Genomic DNA, 21,633 nt, shown 5'->3' on the forward strand with positions numbered 1-21,633 from the left:
GTAACTCGGTGAGAAGAGAACAGAGGATTGCACAGTCAAGGAACGAAAGTGCACAGCGCCTCCCCAAGGTCAGTGACTGAGCACTCGCCCTCTCCCTGTCCCTGTCGGGCCCTCTCAGGCATGCTCTCAGGCACGCCCTCAGGCTTGTGCACACTCCCTTTCTTGTTCTCCTACGGACACTCCGTGGCTCTTTCATATTCTCTGGCTCTCTCATACTCTCCGACTCTCTACAGCTCTTGCTCTTTCCAGAAAATATTTCAGGGCTGGGATCCCTGAAGCTACTTTCAGATATGCTAACTCAGGGGCTGGCAGGTGAACACGCACTGCCACATCTCTGTGCAAGTTAAGTGGAAAAGCCGTTTCCATCAAGGCGGCTTTAAAGAGCTATCAGGAAGACTTTCTCCATGATTATCAAGGCAGGATGTGGATCCTCCGTCCAGCCCATGGGATCCACCCAAACAGGACCCACATGCTAGCACAGACTGAACTCTATACACTCGGTGGTTCACTTACTAGCAGAAGATGATGGGAGAGCCAAAGTAAGTTGAAAAAGTCATCTATACAAAAGCACAAGAACACACTCACTCAACATTGCTTGCCTTACTTGTAGGCAGAGGCACAGCCCCAGACAACCCAGCTGAACTGGGAGTCTTGGTCCTTTCTTGGTAAACACAAACAACATTTCTGGTTATGAGGTCTCTACTTATATATATTCTAATTTTTCTATAGCATCACGGTACCTGAGCCATTTTTTTCATTTCTCAAACCACACATCCTTATCCATGTATTTATTAAAATGGTCACTGACTGCTGGGAGATTACAGAGTCAGAGGACATACATCACACCCTAGCAGACTGCTCGCCATGCTCCATAATGGTTCATTTCCTTTCTCAGGTTCTCCAACTCCCACACTTGTTTTATTTTTCATCTTTCAGAATTACTACATATTTCAATGCCTCTCAATTTTGCTTTTCGCAGTTTTAATTTTATTCATCTAAAAGTCACCAGAAGGAAACTCCTTTGCTGTTTTCCCAGAGCAACGCCCCCCCCGCACCCTGCCGTGGTTTATAGTTAACAACCCTGCTCATATCATATGATAATGCAAGCCACCTTCCTTCTGTGTTGATGAAACAGCAGACATATCTGGAGCCAGACGCGTGGGGTCAGGCAAACCTTCAGGTTCCCTTTCTGCCTTGTGAATTTCCAGGTGTTGTACCAGAAGAGAGGACACTTACATCTGCCTCCGATTCTGGGTCAGTTTCATGGGGCCCTTGTTCTCGAGGTTCACGTCCATTGTCTGGGTCTTCTTCTGCCTCATCTTGGTGCTGGTTATCTCTCTCATAGGCTAGCAAATCAAAGGAACTAACATCAGCCCAGATGAACCAGACAGGATTCTTCCGTTTCACTCAAAGAAAAGCCACCGGTGGGCTTTCCTAAGACCACCTCATCCCATTTCTCCTCCAGCGAGGGTAAGTCAACGTCAGGCATAGTCTCAGCTTTCCCAAATAAAGTTACATCTTTTTCCCAGAACGTGCGTTGAGACGGGGCAGGTGAGTGACACCATTCTAACCCTCTAAAACAAATGTTCATAACAGAAGCTGCAATTCTTACCCTGTTATGCAAAAAATAACAACACTTTCTCAACAAAAGAAAACCCAGTCAGCTGGACATTGCTAAAATTATCAACTAACTTTTGGTAACATCAGAGGAAAGAGCAAGTACCAAAAGAAGAAATGGATAATGTTTCAGGAAATGAAGGAAAGAACAACCCCATTTGTGGAGCTCAAGACAAATGCGGCCATCCTGTGTTCTCTGATATGGCGGTGGTGACTGCCACACTCAGAGACATCCCACATTTACTCTCACACAGACACGCACTTACCACTTTTCAAAAAAAATTTCCACAAAGAGAATTTAGATAAGAGGAGACAAAGAGAAAAACAAACTAATTTTTAAAGAAGGCATAGGAGGAAAGGTTAAGTATATGGTTGAGCATTCAGCCTACAGAAAACAGAGACGCTGGGTAACTTACCATTAGGTTTCAAAGTGCACCAAGGGATTCATTAAATAGAGAAGGGAACAAACCGTTCTCTAGTCTTACTGATAATGAAACAGAAGAGCTTAAAGTGCTGCACGGGGGGACATAAGGAAAACAATTTCTGACTGTAAGGGCTATAAAATATCAGAATAGGCTTTGGGTAATCATCTTCCTTTAGACTCTTTAGAAAAGGATCCATATCTAAGTGTTAGTGTTGCCAGAGAGACGGTTTCTTTCTAGTTCTATTATCACAGTCAGCGATATTTCATAAATTACATACTAGATACGCACTTAAATGAAAGCTACCATCGACTTAACATGAAAAACTTCTAAGGCAATGACCCAAAGCCTCCAAGGTAAGGAGAAAATGTAGAAGTTGCCCAAAACATAACAGTCCTATGATAAGGTGTCAGAAATAACTATTTAGTATAAAAAAAGCTTAAATTACCATCTCCTTTCCATTCTAAAATTTTAGAGAGGAAATAGATTATCTTGGGCAATTTTGACTACCGATGTGCACTGTTTGGGAGGATTCAGGAAAACACAAGGACTAGGACAACATAAACACGGTACACAAATCTTCTTTGTGTGTACTCAGATATGCATATAACTCAGAGTTGATATTACAAATTACCAAGCAATTTTATTAAAACATTCATCATCTAAGAAGTCTCACCACCTCCTTCCTCTTCCTGGATGCCCTGGTCCTCTGCTCCCTGAACAATATCATTATCCATAGCATCGTAATGAGCTTGCTGCCTGCAAGGGACACAAACATTATCCACTCAGTGACACAAATTACATAGCACAGTTTGACGTAAGTCATTTATCTTTAAAGACAGTTAAACAAAATTTTCAACATTTTTTAAAAAGCCATAAGAAGATGTGATATTTATACACAATGGAATACTACTCAGCCTTAAGAAATGATGACAACATTGCCATTTGCGACAACATGGTTGGTCCTTGAGGATATTATGCTGCGTGAAATTAGTCAGAGGGAGAAAGTCAAATACAATATGATCTCACTCATAAGCAGAAGATAAAAACAAGGACAAACACACACATAGCATTGGAGATTGGATTGGTGGCTACCATAGCTGAAGGGGGCAGGCCAAAAGGGGTGATTTGGCTCACACGTGAGGGGATGGACTATAATTAGTTTTTGGGTGGTGAACATGATGTAATCTACGCAGAATTCAAAATATATTACAATGTACATCTGAAAGCTATATAATGTTACAATCCAATGTTACCGCAATTAAAAAAATTAAAAATTAAAAAAAGCCATAAAAATTTTTTAAAAAACTATGTGATTAGGTTTGATAAAGATTCCAGATATACTTTCAAAAGATACCCTAAAAAAAGATAAAACATATTTCGAATGCTAAAATAAAGTTAGCGCAAGACCTGCTAGGTTATTTTGAGACTTCAACTATCATTTTTAAGCAGAAAAAAAAAATGTTGATTATTTTTAAACTGAAGTCCTTGGAATTTCTCAGGTGGTTGTTCTGCCTCAGCTACACAAGCAATCCGAGCCCCTCAAGTTCACAGAGGACAAATAACAGATCTGTTTTAATCTGCCTCTGAAATCTACACGCATCAGGCTACCGTGGCTGCTGCGGGCGCTGCGCCGGCCCCTCCCCCTCCTCGGGCCCCGCCGGTCTCTGCTGGGCCGCCTCTCTGGCCAGGAGCTGCTGCTGTTGCTGCTGCTGCCGCAACAAGTGTCCCTGTAGCCTCTGCTGGTGTAGGGCCTCCTGCTGTCGTCTCAGTCGCTGGGCCTCCTCGTCCCGCCTCACCGCCAGTCTCTGCTGCTCCAGCTGCTCCTCATACGGTGATCGGAATCTGGTGACCGGCTTGGCGGAAGGATACACCTGGGGAAAAATGAGCGGGTGCTGAGCAAGAGCAGCCAGGTCCCCCGGTCTCCCTTCATTTGTTTCTCACGACAAACTCGGGAGTCAGAGGTGGTTTATTAACCCCGATCTGTCAGGTGAACTGTGATTATACATCAGGTCCAAGGTCACCCGGCGCTGGAACGCCTGTTTCCCAGGTCCCTCCCAACTCGCCCTGGGCGTCTTTTAGCAACCCATCTTCCCAATTTGCTGGCACTGCGGCAGATTTTTAATGTGCTCCCTCTCAACTGAAGAGGACACAACAGAAGAAACCAGTTTCAAATCTTAACAAAACCTGTGTTCAGGAGGCTCTGCTACGAGCCGGCACGGGTAACCTCATCCTAAGCGAGGACTCCGTGAGCTGGCGCTGAGGCTAAAGCCTTCCATGAAGAGGGAACAACCTAGGGATGCTAATTAACTCCAGCAAGGAATACACCAATCTCTGGCTAAGCACAGCCAAAAAAGGGTCAAATTTCAGATTAGGATGGAAAAGCAGAGAATCAATTTTCTTCAAAGCAACAAAGAATGGGTGAGAAGACAGTACCTTCTGATTAAAGGAAAAGCAGGAATTCTTAAACTCTGCTTCTCCTTAAACAATCTACCACTCTCTCCTCCACCCCCCAACTAACAGGAGCACACAGGATTCTCACAAAGCGGACAGGGTGCACGTGGAGGGGAAATAAACTGGCGTGAAGGACTTCTGAAGAAAGCGATGAAGGACACAAGATGGGAGAGGCCTCTCAGTGCTAACTTTGCGACGTAAGAATGCAACCACCGAGGCCTTCAGACTTAGCCTACAGCCTCAAGCAGCTTGAAGTCTTGGAAAGTCTGAGGCCAAACGAAGCTTCAGAGTTAGAAATAAAAGCTGACAGCATCTATGTAAAGGCCAGGTAGCCTATTGTTGGGTTTCAGCTTAGAGACAGTGAGGAAAGGTACCTAGCTGTGCACAGTGTTGCTGTAAGATCTTCTAAAGTATCATTTATAATAATGAAGGATATTTTTTCTTTTTCTTTTTTTTGGTGAGGAAGACTGGCCCTGAGCTAACATCTGGGCCAATCTTCCTCTATTTTGGATGTGGATGCCATCACAGCACGGCTTGATGAGCGGTGTGTAGGTCTGCACCCGGGATCCAAACTCTCGAACCCAGGGCCCCCGAAGAGGAGCATGCCAACTTAACCACTATGCCACTGAGTGAGAGGGCAGTGCTCAGACGTGGAAGCCTGAGCAGGGCCTGGTTAAACACACTCACCTAGTGGAATAGCCTTAAGTGATAAGATCAGCTTTTAGATAACTTACTAACCACCTGGCTAGTGAATGTGCAAAAGCCAACATACGATTCGACAGTAAACGAACAGGGAGAAGAGGACCTTTGACGATAGAAAATGAGACACTTCTCAGCCTCAAGATGCCCCCAGGACCGGAGCACAAACCGGGAAGGTGCCGAATCAGGTGCTCAGCTCTTCTCTTACTGTTAAAGGGATGTGAGTGTCTCTCCCTTCCTGGGCACTACAGACAAAGGGAAGGCATACATACACAACAGCCCGTCCTCTTTACCCCAGTCATCTTTCTGAGGGATGTAAGTAGCTATGCTATTAATATTACATTAGAAAACTTCAATATGGGCATGTAACATTTAGTAATATCACTCAAATTTTATTTTAGAGATTTTTATAAATGGGGAGGGACTCTTTCTTTAATATTTAAAAACGAAGCCACACTCCCTATTCCAGCCAGCAAGACACAATCCCAGCCGACCTGACGTGGATGGCCTCGCACCTCCGCAGGAGCGTGCCCTTCCAGAAGGTGGGCTTCTTCCTTTTGTTCCCGCTGCTCCTTCCACTCCCGATCCTGCTCCTCTGGGGACGGGTCGTGTTCCTCCTCCAGGTGTTCCGCCTGCCCGACCTGCTCCATGGCCTCCTCTTCGAGGGCCTTTCTGTGCTCCTCTTCCGCCTGACGCTCCTCAGGCCCTCTACGTTCCGCCTCTTGCTGGTGCAGATCTGCTGGGGCCTGGAATTCCGCCTCCCTCTGGGTGGGAGAATACGGTTTTGTTTCTTCTGTTCTTCCAGGAACTGCTTCATGGTCCTGCCACACATCACTATTTCGAGATACCTAGGCCAAGCACGTCACCGGAAATGACACTCTTGCATCTCAAAAGGAGTGACAGAATTTCTTTATTATCATGTCTGTGGGGTTACAACATAAGCAAGATCCTGGATTCTAGAACAGAGACTCGTGAGTGAGAAGTATGGCTGCAGTGGAGCCACTCAACTCCCCGCTGTGTAATCTCACCTCTAACATGGAGATAACATAAGCAAAACGTCCTCTCAGATCACAGTAAATGACCTAAAAGTAAAGCTCAGGCGTAACCACATCTCAGCAGACCCTTCCCACACAAGCAATCTAACTGCTATTTTCCCACAGAAAAAACAGGAAAAAAACCCTCAAACTTCGTGATGAATGTTTACATAATTTTCCTCAATGTAAATTTTGTTTTCAAGAATTATTTGAAAAGATAAGATCAAAGTGAGGATGAGTTGGGTTCACTTTTTATTAGCTAATAAAGAAAAAGAATGCCAAATGTCATTACTAATGGACATCCGTGGTTAGCTAAAAATAGTGCCCACTAAACCAGATACAATAAAACATTTTTTAATGTATTAAAGTAGTATTTCTTCATGAACTAGAGAAAGTCTTTGGTAAATATTTTGTATTGTTAATATAAAAAACTCTGAACGGAAAAAAGACATCTTTTACTCCTCTTCTCAAATTGGTTGACTTGAACCAGTTTTCCTTGCAAGTTTCAGAGATTTCTATATGGTCTTCATGACTTAGAAAAGAGGGGTTAAAAAGAGATGCTATAATGTCAACAGGAAAATTTGTCACTTTCCCCCCAACCTGCTTTATCCGAAAAATAACTTCTTTGGTCAGATTGCTCTCCCGTAATTGACATAAAAGTGAAGCCTTCTTAAATTAGCAGAAATATAACTGAGAAATTGGACTGTATAAATAAATAAACCGAGGGAAAAAGTCCATTCTCAGACATCTGAGGGTAACTTTTGGAGATGGACATCTTACCAGGGTCTTTGCCTACCTGCCAAGTTTTACATTACACTGCCCTGGCTTTACATGAAATATTTCTCTGAAGAGCCCTACGTGCTTTCAAACACCTGTCATTTATCTCCACAATGCCCCTGTGAGAAAGGTTAGAGCAGACAACTACTCTCTCTCTACCTCACAGATGGAAAAACTAAACGTCTGCCCCATTAAAAGATTAACCCAGTAAACTGGTAATCAAACTAGGATAGCGAATAGAATGGATTCCCAGGCCAGGGATCTGGTCGGTTTTCTTCAGCTAGTACTAGCCGAAGACCCAGACGAAAGACAAGCACCCACGAGGACACGGAACTGTCTGTGAAGGAATGTTCTGCACCGAGTGAAGACTCTTATGAGCTCCACTCATCTCAACTTATTTACTCCCGTAAGGCGGTAACTTGGGGCAACTTTTCTCAAACATTGTTCTCAAACACAATGTTAAAAACAGCCTTGTCAGGGTTTGGATAACCATACTTGCTACACATGTGATTGCAAAACAACTTTGCTCGGGATAAGGGTGACACTACTTGTGACGTTCCACTTGTGAAATATTCTCAAGCAAGGCTTAATTTTTATGAAGAATACAAAAAGTGGATGGAGACACTAGCACCTAGAGCCACAGTAGTTTTAAAAGGTCTCCTAATACAAGTTTTGGCATGTTTGGGGGGGACCTAGCACTGCATTAACTTTAACTATATTATCAGCTTTAATACCTGAGTGGGCTGACCGTCACATAATATCCTCATGATCATTTAACCTTCTCACTCTACCCCCCTGAAAAAAAAACCCTTAAAAAGCTCAGACAGGACAGCTCCTTTCAAACAAATAAACCCACATGAATAAAGACACAGCCAGTAGAGCAGTAGTTCTCAAAATGCACCTCCCCAGACCAGCTGAGTCAGAAATGCAAATCCACAGGCCTCACCCCAAATTAACTGAATCGGAAACTCTGGGCTGAGGCCCAGCTATCTGTGTTTTAACAGCCCTGCTGAACACTCTGATACACACTAAAATTTGAGAACCACTGTTCTGCAGGAAGAGTTGGCAATATTTTGAGCAGGTCACCTGATGACACCTTAACAGGGAGAGTGACGCAGTGGGCCACAGATTAGCGGTTCACGCCCCTTACCTCCCGCGGCTCTCCAGCTGGCTTCTCCCTTGCTGTGCTGTCGCCTTGTGGAGAACGCACCAGCTGGGTAAAATTCTGCTGCTCTGCCTGTTCTGGTTTTCGAAAGCTTGGAATCCTATTCAGAGTATCTTTCAGTTGCTTATATTCTGCAACTTGAGTCTGCACATAAATTGCACAATTGGATGCAAATTGCACAATTTGGGGAGGGAAAAAGATATCATTCATGGATGGTTCACTGGAAAACTAGACAAAAAATTTATACCTAAATATAAGTTAGGAAAAATATGCAGATTGTCTCCATGCATTAGCTATACTTACTTGGACATGCTTAACCATTTTTAAGCACATGCAAAATAGAAGTAGAGTTAAAGGGAACAGAGAAAAAATATCTAAGATAGGTGTTAGTTTCCCATGCTACATTAAACAAAGTCAGAATTTTTATAAATAATTTTTCTAGTATAAATACCATTATTAAAAGTAAGACAGCTATGTAGTCAGTTTTATAGCATTAAAAAAATCTATTAAAAAATTCCACAATTATATAAATACAAGTGCAGATATCTTTTACCAGTACAGTCTGAGTAACACTCTTCAGTGGAAAGGAATCATAGGTTTAAAATAAGTAACTGAATCTATATATTAAATCACTCAGGCCACCCTCTTGCCCCAGGCCACTTGTGCTCAAACAGGGTCCCTTACTTTCCAGAACACTTTCAGTATTGTGCTGTGTGGTTTTGGAAAGTAGGAGCATAGGTGTGAAATGAGGCTGGACTTTTGCTCCTCAATCCTGAATGTCCTTTTCTTATACAGCATAAAGGCACTAATGTGGGTATAGGACTAGAATATACTTATATTGGTGTATCTATGTATATGTGGTGGAGTGTGTGTGTGTCTGTGTGCACGTAATATTTTTAATACGAGAAGCTAAGAAGGCAGAAAAAAATCAAATACTTTAAGACAATCAATAGACACTGCTTATCTTAGCACATCATATGTACCAACACTGTTCTCCTAAGACAGAAATGCTGTGTGCAAACACACATTTACATAAACGCATACAAAGAACACAGAAACCTTTTCTGAACAAGCCTCCCAGACAGGGCCACCTCTCTCAGTGTGCACAGCAGAGCTGCCAGCAGAGGCTGGAATCCAGCCGGCGCTCCCGCTGCCACATCCGTGCACCCAGCCCAGGAAGAGGCGCCTTTCTGCCTTTTTTTTAATTCACACAAAGGTGAAGAAGTCTGCTTGCCAAATCTGTCTCAGGGGAGTGCCTCTTTATAACGTGTACAAAGGTGTGCCATACGGCTAACAGCAGGCCTTAGCTCGAAAATCTATCAAAACATTTGCAAACTAACTTTGGAGGTCAAAGGAAAAAAGAAATGACATCCACAGGGTGATACTTTTAATAAGACAAATATGAAGGAATACACAAACCTTATTTCTAGCCTTTTTCCTTTCTTCTCCTACTATGTATAATCTTAGAAGGCAGTGACGTGGTGGTTCTCAAATAGTGTGCATTAATAATCACAGAAGGATCATGTTAAACATGCAGGTTCCTGGGCCTCCACCTTGAAATCATGACTCAACGGGTCTGGGGCAAGGCCCAGGGAACTGATGTGGGGAAATTTCCAAAAACACTGGTGGGCTTAAGAGTGAAGCATGACTCTGACGTCAGGTTGACCTAAGCTTCAAGCCTGGTTCTTGGGCCAGCTACCTTATTCCTTTGGACCTCACTTTATTAAGTTATAAAAAGGGCACAATATTATATAACTCAATACGTTGTGAATAGTAAAGAAATTTTGTATATAAGGTTATTGTGGTAATCCTTGATAAATTGTAAACTCTCAAATTCTATTCTGTTCTTGCTTTCTTAGACAGAATCTCTTACGATGATTTACATGAAAAATGCAGAGGCCTGAAACAGCACTTGATTTCTTAGGAGACTCAGGAGAAGTTTTAATACGGGATTAGACGTGGACGCTAAGTCTTGTGCCTAGTTCTGCCATAACTACCAAAAAAAGGGAGGGGGCAAGACAAACTTGGAGCCCCTTCTCAAAAGAGCCAAAAAGATATTTAAAGAAATAGAAAACTATAAAGGTATATATATTTTTTCTATACAAAACCCTGTCAGTAATATTCCTAGTGTGTTAACTACAGAATTTGGTTTTGGTCATTAAATGAGCTATTTCACTTATATTTCTCTGAACTTGCAAATTGTTGCTTAGTCTAATATTTTTGGCCATTGTAGCACATAGAGTATTCAATTGGTTTGTCACATTTTTCAGTATGGAAAATAGCCTCATATAAAAATAATAATACTTGACAAAAATTTTATAAAGTTTTGAATGAAATCATCTCCTCTAAAGTCAACTTGATTTACACCCATGTAAAAAATCACCACACAGCTGCAGTTTTGTAGGGAGACACCCCATCAATGACAACCTTGAAATGGGGTCCCCCAAACCCAGATGCCACAGCCTGTGAGATGGGTCAGGGCCCAGCATATGACACTTTGAATAATTTTATAACAACAAAAAATAATAGTTGGTCTCCTGCTAAGTACAGATAAAGTTGGTTTTCCTTTGCCCTTCCCTCTGAATTCTTCCAAGAGAAGAAAAGTGAAGACTAGTGGCTAAGAAGACAGTGACTAAGCCCACCATTTCCATTTCTTTGCTTCCGCTAGAAAGCAGGACAACACTCAGCATGATATTGCTGTAATTAGCTCCCCAACACTTGTGTTTGATCGTTTGTTCATTCAGTAAATATCTGCTGAGGGCCTGCCTTGTGCCAGGGACTGTTCTAGGCTTTGAACAAATGGAGCTTATAATTCTCATTTTTTGTTCTTTATTGACGTGAGATCTTTTCTTATTTTCTGTAATTCGACCAACAGCACATGAGCCTAGTCCCAAAAGGAGTGTGTGTGGGCTGCGATGCTGGGAGCAAGGGCAGGAGGGGCGGAAGAGAAAGTCTGACAATGATTTGCTTAGGTTGCTGGCATCATAAAATCCCATAGATCATATAGCAGGAGTCAACAGAGGTCAGAGAGTGGCCAAAGACCATATTTATAGGATAATTTCTATGATTTAAACAAGTATTAATCTACTGCATGTAGGGGCTGATGGAAGGTAGAAATGGTCATACGCAGCCAACTACTAGTGCAAAAAACAACGGAAGGTTATTTAATATTCCCTTGATTGAATTCTGAAAGCATGCACGATGCTCAGGATCAGGATAGCGCTGTCCGAAGAAACCCACCGAAGGTTGGGTGGTGAGAGGCTACATGCAGAAAGGAATTCAGAAATGTTAAAGCAGACTTTACAAAGAACCCAGAGGCTGCGACCCTTCTAACCTGCGCAGCAGCCAGCGCACTCTTGTGGTCTTCCAAAGTCACTACAAGCTGCTCATGCTCGGAGAGTAAATTCTTATGCTGTTGCTACACGAAAAAGAATTTTACACATTGAGTTTTAACATTCGAAGACAAATCCCACTTTGGCTGACAGTGGTGTGAGCACCCACACAGCGCTTGCGTGTTTCTCTGTTGTGGTTTTGGCAGCACTGATTAAGTTTAAAAGTCTTTGTAGAGAACAGACTATGATTAATGTAGTATTCCAAAATCTAAAACGTGCTACCCGAATATCATAATCATGTACAATGAAATCGAAACAAAAAGAAAAAATATTTCCTCACTAATAAACCTTTGTAAATAAAAAGCTTATGAAAATGCAGCCACCTAGCAAAAGAATCATTTCTGTACTAATGAACATGTTTGGATTTTCAGATCATCTTTTGGCTTACGATGCAGACGTGGTAGAAGTATTGGGCGGATTCCAGTCTATGCAAAGCCCAAAATGATAACGTGGATTAGGAAAGCAGGTCAGTTGGGAAGTGACTTTTACAGCCATTCTACAAAGTTCAGTAGGCAAACAGCACAGAGTCAGAAGCTCAGTTTTTCTTTACCTTGACGTCTTGGAGCTGCGTGTGCATGTCCTGGTGCGCTTTCCTTAGCTGTCTATTCTCTTCTCTCAAATTGTACACGGTTTCTATTTTAGAACAAGAAAAATCACGCATAAAGCCTTGAGCTTTTCAGTTTTTTGAGTCCACTGTTTTCATATCCACAGCTTCACACAACTTGTTTTAGGATTTGTTTTGAACTTTGACAGTATAATATTCCAAATCAACAGAAACTGTATCATTTTGGGATGTGGTCTGGATTGGGCTGGACATCACAATACAATCTGGTTCAGTAGTTTAAATACTTTTAAACAAACTACACAATGGAGAAGAAGTTAAGGATTTTTAATTGCTCAGGAGTTAAAAATGAAATATCTGCTAATAAAGCAAATCCTCAGGAATAAAATGTAATGGGCAGGGGTGGTCTAAGATTTGAGTCTCTTTACAAATTTAAGTTATCAAGAAGTACAAACTCTGTTTTTTATGGCATGAATAATTTCCACAGACCCCAAAAGGTATTTCAATTATGAAGGCAACTCAAAGAAATAAAACAAGAGAGTAAAACCCCACTTACCTGTTGAAAAGTTATAAATATATTTTCTTTCTCCTACCATTGAGTTCTTGATGGATCCGAATTCTCCCTCCAATAGCTACAGGCCAGTTCTTTCCAGGACTACCAGTAAGACTGCAGCAGTCAGAGCCACGTCCCAGAATTTCCCCACCCTCACACACTCCTGTTCGGGGAACAGCCTCAGTGACTTAAAGATTTGGGACGCATCTCTATGACCCTCTTGGTAATTTTCTCACACTCCCTGTATCTGGACATTAGATGTTATGAACTGGCAGCTGTTGGGCTGAATCCAAATCACAAACATTTTTTTTTTGCCCCTGCAGTGTTGGCTTAGACAGCGTCTTCCACATTTGAATAGTTGTCACCATTTAAAAATCAGGAATCTGGGTCTGGTAACACAAGGCCAATTCTCTGTGACAACACTCAGCAGAAGCTGCCTGGTGGCAGGGTGACACTGTGATTCATTTTTTCAATGGGAGGTACTTTCGAGAATGAAAGGGGATGCTGAGATGGCAGGGGTAAGCCTTGCCTGCGCTGGGCAAACCGTCTCTGAGTGGCATTGCCCTCTGCAGACGAAATCCTACCTCTCCAGCGTGGCACTCGGCGCTGAAGGAAAGTGCCAGGCACCATCTCTCACTGTATTTTCCGTCCCTTTCACTCCTTTTTAGTCCCTGCCTGATCCCTGGGCATTGGATTGGTCATGGGTTTAGGGGAGAGATCTAGAGCAAGATGGGAAATGTGGCCAGTGTCCACCGGCATGTAATGATGGATTTTCTCAAAGGTCAAAACAGGATGCCGCTGCCAATCCAAGAGGACGGTAAGTGTGCTGTTGGTTGCATGGGGCTTCAGTCTAGACAGACAGACAGACAGACAGACAGAGACACACACACACCTGAAATACACAAACTTTGCTAGCTTTTAAATGGATTTCAGATTATAAACTTATCAGCAGTGGCTCCCGTGCCTTTGCTGTGTTACCTTGAGCAAGTTATTTAACTTTAGTAGGACTCAATTTCTTCATTTGTTAAATTAGGCTAAACATAAGGTCTACCTTACAGGTTGTTATGAGAATGAAATAAGATAGCATGAGGAGTTTCACCGAGTACTGGCACATGGTAAACATTTGTTGAGTGTCAGCTATTTTTATAACAATAATGGAAAGGATAATTAGGTAAGCTTCTATGCTATCAGCTCATCGCTAGACATAGTCTAAATTCTAAATTCTCTCCTCATATCACATGCAACCACCACAGACTACTTAGACTACACACCTTACAGTTTGCACTACTGACCTGCATCTTTCACAATATGCTATCGCTTACTATCCTAAGCTTTTATCAAGGACCATAATCAAAAAAGTGCTGATGTGAAAACTGCTTATGAAAGTGTCATCAAAAGCACTGTCATACTCTGTTGTTTCAGGTCTGAGAAATGCTTTCCAAAAATTAACTGGTACCAGAAATACTGTTCTCTTTCTCGCTCTCTTTTACTCTCTGTCTCTGTCTCTCTCTCTGTCTCTCCCTCACCCCCCATGATACTAGTATATTCTCTCTTTCTGATAACAAGAGCCCTATAACTTACTCTATTTCCTCTTTTGTCCTGGGTGCCAGGAAGTTCAGACCAAGTTACAAGATTGGATTATCTCACTACGCAGAACTCACATACATGTGTCCCCCTATTTTCTGTGGTTCTGATTTCTTGTTAAAATTTTATTATACATGGACTTTGTTTTAAAGAAAGGAGTAAATATAGAGTAAACATGACTTTCAGGGCTATTGCTAAAATTAAATGAACTAAACTATGTAAAGTATGCCATGCAGAGTTCAGATATCTAGAAAATTTTCTTTCTCATTCCTTAACAAATCTACTTGGTATCAGTATAATTGAATGTATTTACTCAGCTTAGGTCAGGTTTGCAGATGCTAAACAGTGAATCCAATAAGGCCAGTGTCTCCTCCCTCACCACCCACAGCAGAGCTTTCCACAGGCCCGGCAAGTGCTCCCTGATGCTGGAGACCTTTCCTCCTTTACACCGCCTCTGTGAGGACCTTCCGTGTTCAGTCTTTCTTCCTTTCTCTGTTTGTTTCTTCAATGACCCCTCACCACCTGGCGCATCACCAAGAAGCCAAGACCCCACATGTCCACATCTCTTGGATATCATCTGAGGACACCTGGACCAACTCAATCAAGGCCACCTCAACCCTTTGCAAACCGCCTTAATGGCTACTTAACTCCCATGTGCCTTTTTTTGGTAACCTATTATTTTGAAATACTTATAGATAGAACATTGCAAGAAAAAGTACAGAGAGATCACCCAGCTTCCTTCTGTGATGACACCTCACATAAAACCAAGAAATTGTTTGGCAGAGTACAATTTACTAGACTACAGACCTTACTCAGATTTCACTATTGTTTTTCCCAGCACCACGTGCCTTTTTAAAGCAATTTTCACACTTTAAACTTACTTAGCACCTGAACAGGTGATTGTAGAATACGCTGTTTCTCTTTTCCAGAACTCACATCTACTCAGAGAAGTGATGCATTTTGATCCATATTACTATGAAAATAACTGCTGCTGATACGGACGGCAGTTAGTGTATACTGAAGGTTTACCATGTACCAGAAACTGTTCTAGGTGCTTACATAAATTATTTAATCCTCACACCAACCCTACGAGGTTGATACTTTTTATGACTTTCCCAGCTTCACAGATGAGGGTAATGAAGCCTGCAGTGACCACACAATGTGCCTATGGTCATATAACCAGTAAGTGAAGAGGCCAAGATTCACCAGGACAGCCTGACTTGGGAGCCTGGGCTTTCTGAAGCTACTATTAGCAATCAACAGGGGGTCTTCTTGCCCCTTTGGAGATCTAGAAATGCATGGGGCAATTTTCAGTCATCACAATGACAGGGGAGCACTGATGGCATTTTGTGGGTAGGGGTGAGAGATGCTAAATTGTTCTTGCAACACACATAAAGAGCCCTGTCTTGCCCATCACGGCCAGTGTGCCCTGTTGAGAAACACTAAGTATTCTATTCTGATTCCCTAAACAAACCCAGAGATCAGGACAGATATGAAATGTTACAAAGAAGTAAGTGGCTGGTAAAGGACCACATGATAAATGTACATCAGTCACCATGCAAAAATCAAAATACAACAAAAAGTCTACTGTTCCATTGAAATGTTAATGTGAGCACTTATTTCCATATAAACTGGCTAATTAGATTTCCAAATACCTTTTAGCTTAGAAAGCTCCTGTTCTTTCTCTTGCTGCAGCTGCAGGTATTTCTGTTTATGGTCATTGAATGTCCGACTGAAGTCTTCTCCTTGTTTGCGATGTTCCTCTTCCAAGTCACTGTGCTGTTTCTTTAGCTCCTCATGTTGACTCTGCAAAGATGAAAACTTGAGCAGACATGGACAGTCTCTAAATTCCATTTGAGTCTATTTCTTGACAGCATAACCTTTCTCTTGCAAGAAAGTAAGAACCAGTGAAGAAGTGAAGAAGTGAAGAAGGCTTCGTTTTCCTCTGGTCGCTTTTAATTTGTGCAGCTCCCTTCCATTTCCCTCACATTCCAAATGAATAGTTTGAGATCACAGCCAAAGAGAATTTTCTCCTTAATGTTTAACATTAATGTGAACAAGCAGAAGTTAGAAGTTCGCATGACAGATAGAAAGGAGAGGGACTGGGGGAAATTCCCAGGGACTCAAATTACTGCGGAAAAAAGTAAGGCTAATGGAACAATTATCCCTCCCCGGGGGGGTCCAGACTTCCTCTTTCAATCTATGTTTGCCCAGCAACGTTTCTGATCTTCCTTCTTTGATTTCCAGCCTTCCTGGTAACCTGGTTTAAAGGAGAAGAAAGAAAAAGACTCTTTTCTCTTTTGGGGAAGTAATAAATTTATTGTTTATAGAATGATTCTTATTTATCTCACTCCTGATTATAATACCATGCTGTCATCACAATCTAGATAAATTTCCCAGTCTCTAAATGCTTGCTGTGAGAGGATGGTCTACTCTAATTCACGTATGGCTTTCTTGATAATAGGAAACGTTCTGGTTTCAATAAAAAGCACACGCCCCACTGCTACAGGAGGAAAGGCAATCCCAACACCAAGCTGGGTGCTGGGGTGGAGATCACCGCCCGGGCTTCCTGCAGCGCAGAATGCATAATGGCAGCTGCTCATCTCCTCCAGCTTCACAGAATCAAGGAATCTCTTTCTTTCTCTCTATTTTTTTTAGTCTTCCTGACACACAATAATGGGTTTTACCCAAGAACCAAGGAAGGAGAATCTTTAAATATAAATTGCCTTCCTGTGGTCGGTAAAAGGACGCATTAAATATTAGTAACACGAAGGAAGCATTTTAATAGTTCTACTGCCTCCAGTGTGTCTAAGGGAAAACAAAATATCTAAGGAAAACAACCATGAGAAATTAAACAAACAAAAAGCCTTAAAGGATAAAGAGAGGAACAACATTAAAAATTCATTGACCAGGGAGTCTGATTTATAAGAAAATGTGATAAGGTAAATATGTTCTTTGTAATTGGGTGATGTATATGATAGGGCATTACAACTATACATCGTTTTTAGCCAAATATGACTTTAATATACATTATTACAATACAAATCAACTTTCTGCAAACTTTCCTTAATCACTTAAGCTAGTTAGCCTTCCATTCATTCATGAAGAACAACTTTAAATTACTCACTTTCAACATCTGATGTTGCACATTCAATGCACTGTATCTACTATTGGAATCTTGCTGTAAATCAAAAAGAAAATAGTTAAGACAAAGATGAAAAATCTGTGCCTTTTGCTAAACACAGCTTAAAGCTCTTAAGAGAAGAATTCTTTCATTTCGCTTGTGTAACTAAAATGAATTCCACGTTTGAACCAGGATGTCTCTGAGGCCATCTCTTTATAGAATAGCTGAAGTGAGGTTTTAACATTCCCTTAAGTTTGCTAGATTTTAGTAATGAAAAAGCAGGACATCGAATCACAAAAAAGAGCTTGACAGGGCCGGTGGAGATGACTGACTTCCATTCTCCTACTGAGAACCGAGGCCCAGACGCACGAGGAGCTTGTCCTGAGACAGTCACCGCATACGGCTAAGACATTGTGCTCCAAGGGGACGAGGGCGTGAACCAGCTAGGACCAGGCCTCACAAGCCTAGCATGGCTTAAAGGAGGGAGAAAAAAGGCGCTTTCCTTCCCTGAGCTTCAGTGGGTAAGAAATTCTACATACATTACTTTACCTCAGTAAGACTCCACTGCACAGAGTGAGAAACTGAAACAGTTTGATAAGGAAGGGGCCAGGGGCAAACATTTCCTTTAGTAGCAGAGCCAGGACTGAAGCTTGAACTTAAGCCTAAGCCGACCTCCATGTCCCCGTAGCACATCTTTGTTGCCCGGAGGAGCATCTTCACCCGTGGACCTCACACCTTGCCACAGGCCTGGGCAGCCATAACCAGTACAAAGGATGCCCGGAGGTTCTCTCCCCAGGCTGCCTTGCTCTACCTTACGGGCCACAATCCTCGCTCTACCCCACCGCCAGCACAAGGACACTCTCAATCATATCTTTTTTCCAAATTTTTACAACTTCTAAAATGAACTGCATTTTTGCTTTACCACTTTATTGCTTTACTATTTTAATTTATAGGAAAATTACATTATAAAATGCACACCAGGCTGCACACAGTTTGATTAGGGCTTGTAAAAGCAAGTAAGAGTTGAGAGCTGGCTGAGGGCCTCCCGGCGCCCAAGGAACTGACTCTTTTCAGTTTTAATACCCAAAATGCCAGTGTTTTATTCAACTCATGCTTATATTCTTTCTCTTAGAGTAAAAGAACGACTTGTTTTTCTCCAGTTAATTTGGACTTTAAAAAATTTTTTAAATGCAAATATCATCTATTTATTCATTCATTCCACAAATGTTTTTGAATGTGGACTCTAAGCCAGGGACTGTGTCAGACTACACAGTAACAAACTAAAAAAATATTGCAGTCTATAGAAAAGAGAGACTAAACAAATGAACAAATAAGTGGATAAAAATAATCTTCTCTTTACTGTTGAACATTAATAAGGCCATTCCTAATGTATCACTATCATCAATAACATGATAAGTAAAGGTAATCTTTAAAAGAACAATCTTTGAGGTCTTCTTCTTGGAATTTTTTGGCAGTAAAAAAGAAAAGCGTATTTTAGCCCTACAATCCTAATGATCAACAGAGTAAAAGATTTTTCTATTACATTTCCCTCTCCTTTAAGTTTCATTTAAAAAATTAAGAAAAAAAAACTTACCCTTCCTTTATTTAGTGTTTCTTGTGCTTCTAATTTATAAACAAGAAAATCTAGAAAACACCAAATGAAGAAAATAGATGGTGAGTTAATTCACTGTGGAATTTTTAAACATCTAAAAGAATAAAGGCAAACTTTACTCAGACTTCTAAAAAATGTTTTAGGTTTAAAAGAATCTACTTGGTGCCTTACATACTTTATTTTGCCTCTTAATGCTTTAAAAAACTATTGTATAATTCTCCTCTTTACCTTAAAGCTGTAAATCTTAATCAACTAGTTGATTAAAAGTGCATTGAGAATGTGCACTCTATGACTCACTCTCCTTGAAATTAAGGAGAAAAAACCATGAAGCACACCTAAAGACAGACACGACTTATTGCTATCCACTAGATGGCACACGAAAATCACGCAGGACCTGGAAAGACGCATCAAGCCGTGGAAACCACCTTCAATGCTCTTAAAGCTTTACTATCCACTAGATGGCCCTGTAAAATCACTCTGCATTTCAAGATACGAAAACCCAAATCCTGTTGAAGCATTTTTATGACAGTAAACTTCTACTCCCCACACAGGCTTCATTCGAGGGTCAGTATGACATCCTAACCATACTGCCCTCCCTGCTCCCCCTCCTCCTACCCCATACCAGGGTAATCAGACAGAACACCGACCTGAAATCTTAAGATTTATCAGAAAACATGACGAATAAATAAGAATGCTGATGATTTCAAATCACGAGCTGTATAAAGCCTATGCTTTATAGAAAAATTCCAATAAAAATCAATAGCATTGCCTAATACCTGTGCTACATGTTAATTTTTCAAACTGAACCAATTGGCTGTGCCAAAAAAAGGCTTCCCAAGAAAAAAACAAGTGCATAACTTAAAAGACACTATACAATGTGATCAATTCATTATATTATAAATGTGAGTGTGTGTACATGTATGTGCATGTATATATACAAAATCTGTCATATTCTGAACAATGTACTGCTGCTACTTTCTAGATATCTGTGGTCAGAAGTTCCAGGTATGAGTAACATGTGTGTGAGCTTCAGATGAAAAGCTTTTATTTCTGAAGCAATATGTAGATACAATATAAGTATCTCAAGGCGGCACAAACTGAATTAAAGATTCTGAATGCCATCTTGAGCAGGAATTATTTTATTGCATGGTGCAGAGCATAATCCTTAACATCTCTTTCTCTATCCACTTATAAAACTGACTTTGGGTTGATTTGAAAGATTTCTCAGCAAAAAAACAGTAAAGCAAATACATGATGCTTCAGTGAAGACACAGCAAAAACACAGAACACAATCATATTATTTATTTACCTTCCTTTGCTTTCTTATGTTCAAGTCTTTCCTTTTGCAAGGATTTCTCTAATCTTGATCTGTGTTCATACACAACTGTAAAACAAAAGAGTTAAAATTTGTCTTCAAAGAATTAGAAATTCTCAAGTAAAATTTTCAAAGTAAGAGGAAAACAGTTTAAGGTCTTCTCACAATCAAAATAAAAACGGATGTATTGTAAGTTCCACATTCAGTAAAAAACAGACGCAATAACAGACATCATTTTGCACTGACTCCTATGGAGTCTGCCCCTCTATAGAACCAAGACTCCAGAAAAGGCGTCCACCTTCTCTGCCAGCTCCTTTTCCATCTGCTGCTTCTTAAACTCAAGCGTCTCTGTGAGGTTCCACGTCTCTCCCTGGGCAACCGTGTCCACGCTCATGACTTCAACCACCACTGGCACAGCATCTACCCCACATCTATACTGCCAACTTCCACCTCTCTATTAGGCACGAGAAGAACATTTTCTAAAGCCTACACGTTGTTTCCATACTGATACCCCACACGTACTGCCAAGTCGACATGATATGAATCTGAGTTAAGGCTGCCTGGACCAGTGAGGAAACCTCCGTAGTGTACCACTGGGATGAAAGAGGTAGGGTGCACTCCCGTGTGTCAAGGAAAACACACGTGAGAGCGCCTCGGAAATGAAGGAGGGAGGGACTCTCCAAAGAACCTATACAAGTGCCCAGAGAAGAACAAGTCAGGTTTACATCTGCCTTGGCCAGCAGAAACAAGGCAAACTGCTGTCACTGTGTGAGACCTCCCTGCACGTCACCATCCCTACCTAGCCAGTCTACCCGGAAGCAGCCGGAGTCACCTGGCGAGTCGAGGAGGAAGAGCAGATGTGTTGGCGGCAAGCAGGGAGAGGAAGCCTATCAGAACTCTCTTCCCCACTACAGGCTCCACATCTACAGCAAAGGGAGGCTGCAAGAGAGGGGAAGGTTCACCTTTAACGAATAAAGTACCGATTACACCGGACTAGACCAGACATGATACTTACTAAACTGAGACTGTGTTTATGAATAAAAGCTATTGAAAGGTTTTTTTTTTTAATCTGAGAGAAGCCAAGAACCAACCAAGTGTGTCTTAGATTTCATCCAGGGACAGAAAACCCAGCCCCACAGAATGGATTGAATAGGCAAGGAGAGGAGAGGAGAAGAGGATAAAGCAGATTTCTGATGGACCCTTTGAATCCTGTTGGTTCAACATTATGGTCACATATGATCTCATTCCCTGGCAAACTAAACCAAATCTGTCAAAGTCATTTGGTTCTTTTACCAGTCTCCAGCTTCCCACGACTGCCTAAGA

The 21,633-nt window shown here is 41.5% G+C and overlaps 1 protein-coding gene across 13 annotated transcripts in view; it reads right to left on the bottom strand.

The window, feature by feature from the left end:
- GOLIM4 (golgi integral membrane protein 4) overlaps window positions 1-21,633 on the bottom strand; it is a 74,655-nt gene that overhangs the window by 11,373 nt on the left and 41,649 nt on the right. Inside the window, exons 2-12 of one of the 13 annotated variants that reach the window (XM_070582318.1) lie at window positions 20,305-20,379; window positions 18,978-19,027; window positions 17,387-17,440; window positions 15,915-16,065; window positions 12,111-12,193; window positions 11,503-11,586; window positions 8,154-8,312; window positions 5,708-5,956; window positions 3,651-3,913; window positions 2,719-2,798; window positions 1,237-1,346 (exon numbers count right to left, since the gene is read on the bottom strand). In XM_070582318.1, the coding sequence (XP_070438419.1) occupies window positions 1,237-1,346; window positions 2,719-2,798; window positions 3,651-3,913; window positions 5,708-5,956; window positions 8,154-8,312; window positions 11,503-11,586; window positions 12,111-12,193; window positions 15,915-16,065; window positions 17,387-17,440; window positions 18,978-19,027; window positions 20,305-20,379 (1,358 nt within the window). Of the gene's footprint in view, window positions 1-1,236; window positions 1,347-2,715; window positions 2,799-3,650; window positions 3,914-5,686; window positions 6,041-8,153; window positions 8,313-11,502; window positions 11,587-12,110; window positions 12,194-15,914; window positions 16,066-17,386; window positions 17,441-18,977; window positions 19,028-20,304; window positions 20,380-21,633 lie in introns of all 13 variants that reach the window. The other 12 variants (XM_008531312.2, XM_070582315.1, XM_008531305.2 and 9 more) reach the window with 12 other exon arrangements.

The sequence above is a fragment of the Equus przewalskii genome, chromosome 18, assembly GCF_037783145.1.
Source record: "Equus przewalskii isolate Varuska chromosome 18, EquPr2, whole genome shotgun sequence".
Classification (NCBI taxonomy): domain Eukaryota; kingdom Metazoa; phylum Chordata; class Mammalia; order Perissodactyla; family Equidae; genus Equus; species Equus przewalskii.